General features: G+C 32.8%; 1 protein-coding gene across 1 annotated transcript in view; it reads left to right on the top strand.

Annotated features, from left to right (window-relative positions):
* Nucleotides 1–8,025, top strand: part of KRIT1 (KRIT1 ankyrin repeat containing) — a 38,245-nt gene extending 30,220 nt beyond the window's left edge. Inside the window, exons 14-18 of the mRNA XM_046021414.1 lie at nucleotides 57–223; nucleotides 993–1,080; nucleotides 1,595–1,801; nucleotides 6,818–6,934; nucleotides 7,541–8,025. Of these exons, the coding sequence (XP_045877370.1) occupies nucleotides 57–223; nucleotides 993–1,080; nucleotides 1,595–1,801; nucleotides 6,818–6,934; nucleotides 7,541–7,609 (648 nt within the window). The 3' untranslated portion in view covers nucleotides 7,610–8,025. The remainder of the gene's footprint in view (nucleotides 1–56; nucleotides 224–992; nucleotides 1,081–1,594; nucleotides 1,802–6,817; nucleotides 6,935–7,540) is intronic.
* Nucleotides 8,026–8,717: the final 692 nt, after the last annotated feature.

Raw genomic sequence — 8,717 nt, forward strand, 5'->3', positions numbered from 1 at the left:
TATATTTGTAACAGGAAATTGTAGCCCAATAACCAAATTATACCTTTTCTTTTAAGATTGAAGACCCACTAGCTATTCTTATTCTCTTTGATGAAGCCAGATATAATTTATTGAAGGGCTTTTATACAGCTCCTGATGCTAAACTGATAACATTGGCAAGTCTACTGTTACAAATAGTTTATGGAAATTATGAGAGTAAGAAACACAAGCAAGGTTTCCTAAAGTAAGTATTTAAAACATGTGGTCTTGTGCCGTGCTTAAGATTCTGTTTAACCAAGGGGCGCCTGGGTGGCTCAGTGGGTTAAAGCCTCTGCCTTTGGCTCAGGTCATGACCCAGGGTCATGGGATCGAGCCCCGCAGCGGGCTCTCTGCTCCGTGGGGAGCCTGCTTCCTCCTCTCTCTCTGCCTGCCTCTCTGCCTAGTTGTGATTTCTCTCTGTCAAATAAATATTTAAAAAAAAAAAAAAGATTCTGTTTAACCAAGAAAGTTTTAAAATGCTATTAAGAAATATTTATTCTTAAAAAAAAAAAAGAAATATTTATTCTTTGGTTTGGAACTAAAGGATACAAGGCATGGAATAAGGAAAAAACAAAACCAAACTGCTTCTCCCCCTCTCTGTCTCTGCCTGCCTCTCTGTCTGCCTCTCTGCATACTTGTGATCTCTGTCTGAAAAATAAATAAGTAAAATTTAAAAAAAAAAAGGAAGAAAAAATTGAAAACCACAATAAAGCTTCAGTGTTTAAAACCTCAGTGCCCCTGTGGTTTTCAATTTTCAAAAATATTTTGTTGTTGTTGAAAGAAGAAACATTTCTCTTAAACGAGATTGTTGGGATTGTGGCCTTTTGCATAAAATTTTGAGAGTTCTCTAATATTTTACAATACAGATTCTTCAGCTCAAAAATCATGTTACTTAAAGCAGTTTGTTTTTAAATAATTTATGTACTTTAGCTACTAAAGATGATTTATTTAAAACATGTCATATTTGCTTGCAGTGAAGAAAATTTAAAATCCATTGTACCTGTTACCAAACTAAAAAGTAAGGCACCTCACTGGACAAACCGAATACTTCATGAATACAAGGTAAGCTTTTAATAGAAATAAGGATACTTTATATCCTAGTCGAAAATTTGTAAATTAAATTGTTTGAAATTGTTTAATATGTCTTAAACATAATTACATTAAATTTACTGTACTGAATTAAAAATGGATCTTCTAGTTCACATGAAACTGATAGCATGATATTTTTATTTTTAATAATGTGGAATCTTTTACTGAATACCTTCTGTATGTTGGCTTCTGTGGTAAGGACTAGAGATTAAACACATGCACATACACACACCCATGAAATTATACACTATCCCTTTCTAAGGGGCACTTAAAACCCAAGAGAATAGACAAACAATATTTTTAGATTTTGATATTTTTTTCCTTTTTTAAAGATTAACATCTCAAAAAAATTGCTCTTGGGCTAGTGTCACACAATTGTATTTTTCTCTGGAGGTGGCCAGGATTTTAGAAACTGCTTAGTTGACCTCTTTGGATTATCAAAAGTATATTCTCTGTTCACATCTCTTTTATTTTACTTTGTTTTTAGAATCTTAGTACAAGTGAGGGTGTCAGTAAAGAAATGCATCACCTTCAGCGCATGTTCTTACAGAATTGTTGGGAAATTCCTACATATGGAGCAGCTTTTTTCACAGGACAGATATTTACAAAAGCAAGCCCCAGCAATCATAAAGTCATCCCTGTGTATGTAGGAGTGAATATAAAAGGACTTCATCTCCTCAATATGGAAACTAAGGTAGATTTTCAGCTGTTTTTAACTAGTTACATTTTATAATGTCTTAAAAAAATGGTACGAGTCTATATGAAAAATCTAGAAATGACTATATAAGACTATTCATTGCAATTTCATTTGTAATAGCAAAGGATGAGGGTTGAAAAATAAATACTTGTCAGTAAGGGGTTAATTATATTATTAACATTAATTATATAGTTATATGAATTGTAGTACATTTCTATATTGAAATACTGTGCACCCATATAAAAGAATGAAGAATGTATAGAATGATTTCCAAGATATATTTAATGAAAAAGTACAGTGGTGAACCATATGTAATAGGCTACTATTTGTGTAAAAATGGGGGAAGTGAAGACTATATTTACATAAATACATATTGCTTGTGTATGATTAGAAAGTCATAAAGCCTTTAGAGAAGGCAATGAGGTAACTGAGAACAAGAGTAGGAGGGAGACTTTTTATGATGTACCATTTTGCAACTTAAAAATTTTAACTGTGATTATATTACCTATTTTAAAAATTCAGTTAAGTTTAAATGAAAAAAAAATACAGATTTAAAAAAGAAAAATAGACTATCTGATACAAGGGATTCACTTTGAAAATTAGAATTAGTTGTAAGAGCCTGGGAAACAGGCAAGATGAAGTGTGGAAGGGACTATTAGATCACTTCAGAGCTTTTCCATAAGAGGCTTATTATTGTATTATATTCCCTTTTTAATCAGAGTCATTATAATATAAAATTTGGGACTATTTTTAGCATATTTAATGCATTTATCAGGATGAACAGCTTTCTAGTTTATAATAGGAAGCTAAGAAAAATCATCAATTTTGCTCATTCAGATTTGTCTATAAATAGATCAGTTGAGGTAATAAACGCTTGTTGTCAGAAAAGACATTTTGGATTAGGAAATTTTATCATAAACCTAATTTTTATTATGTAATCACATAATAAAATATATAATCTTTAATTATATAAATATAATCTTTTCTTAATTAATTATATAATCTTTTGTTATGTAATCACATAACTTCTGAAAGTAGTTTAGTCATTTTTTGATAACTCCAGATCATCTTTATGGACAGCTGCCATTTTATCACGCTGTTAGATATGCCTGTGAATGGAGATAGAGAATATGTAGGGACATAGTACTGAATAGGGACTGACTTCAGGTGTTTATCTGGAACTGAATTTTTTTGAAGTCTCTGATGTCAGCTTGCTTTTGGGTCATTTGCTCATTATCATTTTCTATTTAAGCTACTTTTTCAGACAAAATAGGCTGCTTCATATTAGTTTGCAACCATTTTTTTATTTCTTTTGTACTAAATTTGTTAAAGGAAATTGAAGGAGAAATTTCCCTTAACCATGTCAAAAAGTTTTTCCTCTACTATTTCAGAACATTTTATACAACATTTACAAATCCTTTATTGTACTAAATGGTGATGCTCTGGGTATGACACCAAGACTCTTCTGTAAGCTATCATGTATGTTTGATATTTGGTAGCATTTCAAATTTAGGCAACAATAAAACATTTTATTTAGTCCCCATATGATGGGTCAGCATTATAACATTTCACATTATGAATAATATTCTGGTCCAGGGGTGAGTGAGATTGCAGTAGCAGGCAGAGGATGATAATATTAGTTAACAGTCTGCTTTTTTGGAAAGGATAAGATGTTTTGATTTCTAGGAATTAAATAAAAATACTGTCCTTGGGTATAAGAAGGTGATTAAACCAAAGGGTAACAATGTTTTCTGCCATCTAACCATTACCTTGTGCTCCTTAAACCACTGATAAATTTGTAGCACTGATGAAAGCTCTAAGTTATTATATTTTCTAATCATCAAAGATGGGAACAGTCAGCTTGTCCTCGGTTGTCTTACAGTCATCAAGATATGCTGGGTGAATTTGACAAATTTACTTTAAGAGACTAAACATCTTCACTTGCAAAAATACCCTTATTTACATTTAAAACTCTACTTGGGATATGATAGCTTCAGAGATTAAATCTCATGAAAAGCTATAGATAGAGTACAGCTCTGTTTTATATACAAATTACTTCTATCTTTTTTGAAATCTCTGAAATAATGAGAGTTTCCCGTTAGAAAGTGTAGGCTAGCCAATTTCATATGCTTAGCAGAGATTTTTCTGTCTTACTTACATAAAATGTAGACACTGTTGAATGTATAATAGACTGTGTTGTAGGTCAGTGTTTTACCATAATGAATGCATTGCTATTTCATCACTGAACTATACTTGTTAATATATCTTTAACCATAATAGTACTACTGCCACACCCAGGCAGTAGTTACCCTTTGCTGATATCAATTTATGTTGCCCATAATGCCCTTCTCAAATACAACTGGTTATTTAAATATCCATATAATGCCATCTTCATGATCACTTGTCAACATCACTTTTTCTCCTGACTGCTGGCTGGCTATGTATTACTTCTGACTTCTGTATTACTTCTGGCTATGTATTACCCCACCCCTTTTTTGGAAAAAAAAAAAAAAAGAGAGAGAATGAGATTGATTTTATTTTTAAGTAATCTCTACATCCAACATGGGGCTCAAACTCACAATCTGGAGATCAGGAGTTGGCCCCCTGTGGTTTTCCCTTTTCTGCTCTCAGCTGTTCTTACCATTTCTCTTGTGGTTTTTTATTTCCCTCACTAAACAACTTGCCCCTTTGTAGGTTTTACCTTCTAAAGAGAACGCTTTTTCCTTCTGGAGTAGACTGATCTCCCAAAATTACCATATGGACTGGGACATTCCAGCTCCATTGAGCTGTTTTCATTATTATGGGTTTCTCAAGAATTCCTTCCTTCATGCATTCTGTTCTTTACCAACAAAACCTTTATTTCAAATTTAGAACCTCAGTACTTCTGTTAGTAATTTGGCCTCCATATAATTGAGGACTTGTACCACAGGTGGGTTTTTTTTTTTTTTTCTGTATATTAAATTGTTTTGAGGCCATACTACTGGAACATTTTCTGCATCTTGATTGAACAAATTTCCAAAAGATAGATAGTTTAAGGTATTATATCTTGAATCAGTGTTTCAGTGTGTACCTTGGTAAATAGATATTTTAGCATATCCTATCTATAAAGCTATATTTTACAATATAAATGTAGTTTGCTAATTGTAAAGAAGATGTTATTCCCATTATATATAATGTACACTCATGAAAATTAATTGTACTGTTTCATTTAAGAACATCACTTTAAAAATGCCCTAAACATATCTTTTTCACGTAACTTCAATTCTTTTTAAGTGATTTTTTTTTTTTAAAGATTTTATTTATTTGATAGACGGAGATCACAAGTAGGCAGAGCAACAGGCAGAGAGAGACAGGGGGAAGCAGGCTCCCTGCCGAGCAGAGAGCCCGATGTGGGGCTCGATCCCAGGACCCTGGGATCACAACCTGAGCCAAAGGCAGAGGTTTTAACCCACTGAGCCACTTCAGTTTTTATAATCAATACGTTGAGAACTGCTAGTCATAGAATGCAGATGTTTTTAAACATGCATTTTAAAGGCTGCACAAACACTTTCTTTGTACATGTGTGTATATAAAGGGTATATTTTCAGGGCAGGAAAATGAAAGTTACTGCTAGGAGAGACATTTTAAAATAATCAAAAAGACACAATTGAATGCCTGTTTTAAATTTAGCTTTTCATTAGGAAAATGTAGGAATAGGTTATTCTAATATTTGCTTTATATGATTTGATGAAGTTTTGAAGGGTGTGTTATTAATTTTTAAAATTATGTTCGTTTTTATAATAGATATATCACTGTACTTAATTTTAGTGAGATGGAATTGCCTAAGTCAGCTTGTTACCTCATTATGTAAATTTCAGATCTGAAAGTACCAAGTGCATATTCAGAAGATACTGCATAAAGGGAATGTTTTTAGTATGCAGAAAGTAAAAACCTGGGGCACCTGGGTGGCTCAGTGGGTTAAAGCCTCTGCCTTTGGCTCAGGTCATGATCCCAGGGTCCTGGGATCGAGCCCCACATCGGGCTCTCTGCTCGGCAGGGAGCCTGCTTCCTCCTCTCTCTGCCTGCCTCTCCGCCTACTTGTAATTTCTGTCTTTCAAATAAATAAAATCTTTAAAAAAAAAAAAAAGTAAAAACCTGTCTATTTAATTTTCCTGAAAGTCACTGAGAGATTGGGAATCTTTTTTTCTCAGCTTTATTGAAACATAATTGACATAAAACATTGTGTATGTTTAAGGTATACAGTGGGTTGATTTGGTATGCTTATATATTACAAAATGATTATTACCATAGCATTAGCAAATACCTCCATCATGTTACATAACATAATTACCATCTCTTTTTTGTGATGAGAACATTTAAGATCTACTCTCTCAGTAACTTGAAATAGATGTTACAGTATTGTTAACTATAGTCACTATGCTGTACATTAGATTCCCTAGAACTTACTCATCTTACACCTGCAAGTTTATACTCCATGGCCAACATTTCCTCATTTCACCCATCCCCCAGCCCTTGGTAGCCACCATTCTGTTTCTGTTTCTGTGACTTCAGCTTCTTTAGACTCTGAATTAAGTGGTATCCTATAATATTAGTCTTATTCTGACTTATTTCACTTAGCATAATGACTTCGAGGTCTGTTCATGTTGTCGAAAATGGAAGTACTGTCTTCTTTCTCATGGCTGAATGATATTCCAGAGACTGTGTGTGTGTGTGTGTGTGTGTGTGTGTGTGTACGTACACACACACCACAAAACAGGCATCTTTAAAATATTTTGTCAGTCTAATACAAACAATTTATCATTGCTCGAGGTAGTCTCCTGAGCATCTACCATATGTGTGGCTCTGTACTTTAGGTTCTGTGAGGTTAATGTGGGTACCTCATATAGATTTTATTCTAACATTCAAAACTATTATGTTTAGACAGGACTAAGTTAGGTCACTGTAGATAGTAAGAGAAGAGAGGTATTGTTTTTAATATATATTTCAATAAAACAGTTTCTAATTATGTTGCAGGCTTTACTCATCAGTCTTAAGTATGGTTGTTTTATGTGGCAGTTGGGGGATGCTGATACATGTTTTCAGATCCATAGTATGGAAAATAAAATGAGCTTTATAGTACACACAAAACAGGTAAGTACTTATCTTATTACAAAGTACTTATTACTTTGGACTTCTAATGAACTGCTGTATTAGTGATGTGATGAGCACTGGGTGTTATACACAACTGATGAATCATTTAACATTACATCAAAAACAAATGATGTATTATATGTTGGCTAATTGAATTAAAAAGAAAAGGAAAAAAATTTTTAAAGTGACAATCCATTTTGCTTCAAGGAAAACCTTTGATAACGTATGAAATTAAGGTATTTAAGACCAAGGGGAAAAAAAGTAGGCCTTGCGTAAGCAAATAAGCCATAAACTTATCTGAATAAGTTTTATAATAGTGAATATTTCAGTTTTATAATAGTGAAACTCTTTTTTCTGCCATTTCCTTTCATTCTGGTCAGTATTCCCTATTTTTTTAATCAAGATATTAGGTGGTCCTTTCCTCTTCTTGGTATCAGAGCTACTAGCTGCATCCAGTAGGTTGCTCCTTAAATCCCTTGAAAGCCTAAGTACTCCTATTCTTGACAAGCTGCCTTCTACCAAGAAGGTTCCTTTTCAGATAGATAGGGAACTGCCCACTGCCATACATGTTTGATATTTACTGTCGCCGTATATTTTACTTTGTAGGCTGGCCTTGTGGTAAAACTATTAATGAAGCTAAATGGACAGTTAATGCCGACTGAAAGAAATTCATGAGCGGAAAGCAGCTGATACTTAAGCCACCACATTTTGTAATGCAGATTTTTTTCCATGAAAGATTTCTTAAACTATTACTTTTAACAAGGCATTTAATCTCTTGTAATATATATGTATACTATTACATTGTACAGAATCTGTACTTCTGTTTGGTGTGTAAAATACCAGTTAGTTTTATATAATACTATCATAAGCTATTCTAACTTTTGAGAGAAACATGCAAAAAAGTGTAGATTGATCATCTGTATATTAATGGACAAAACAGTAAGCTTTATAAAAAGTTATTTTTGGTAAATGGTAAAGAATTTGGAGTGGAATGTAATGAAATCAAAATGTAGGTTTGGTATAACTTTGTGTGTCATTACAAAATATACTGAAAGTCAACAAAGTTGAATAAATAAAATATATTTTCTACTTAAACTACGTAACACTGCTATTTCAAACATTTTTCTGTAATCCAAGAAAATTTATCAACATGTTTTTAAAAGTCTTAGTTAAATTGTATAACAGTATAAGTTTGTATTTCTCAAAGTATAGTTCTTGAGCCCCCTGCATCATAATTAACCTGGATGCCTCTTTAAATGAAGATTTCTGGGACTCAGTATGTACAAGTTCATTCACTCTCCAGAAGCAGCAGTTCCTAGGAATCTTACATTTGGGTTTTTTTCTATTGAAATAATTCCAGATCTAGTAATGAGTTTGTATTAAAGTAAATGACACAAAAGTGCCTGGCACACAAGCATACACATACATAGACACAGATTAATTTACAATCTCTGGATACAATCTCCATTTATTACATATGTTGTATTTTTATGATTTAGCTTAATTAATCACATTGCCTTTACATGGTATGAAGTAGATCACCAAATATCAGTTTCATTTAGGGAGAGTACTCGTAGCACAGATGAGGAGCTGACTCATAATCTGGGTCATCTGACTCATCTTGACTAATCTGCTAATTAATAAGCTTAGAAACTAGTCTTTCCAAGCCAACAGTTAAATGTGTTCCAAGTTAAGTACAGAGATACAGTAGTCATATTTGAAGTTATCCTAAAGATGACAGATAATTTTTATATATCGTAATTGACACTTCACATTAATTTCT

This window comes from Meles meles, chromosome 10 (genome assembly GCF_922984935.1).
Source record: "Meles meles chromosome 10, mMelMel3.1 paternal haplotype, whole genome shotgun sequence".
Classification (NCBI taxonomy): domain Eukaryota; kingdom Metazoa; phylum Chordata; class Mammalia; order Carnivora; family Mustelidae; genus Meles; species Meles meles.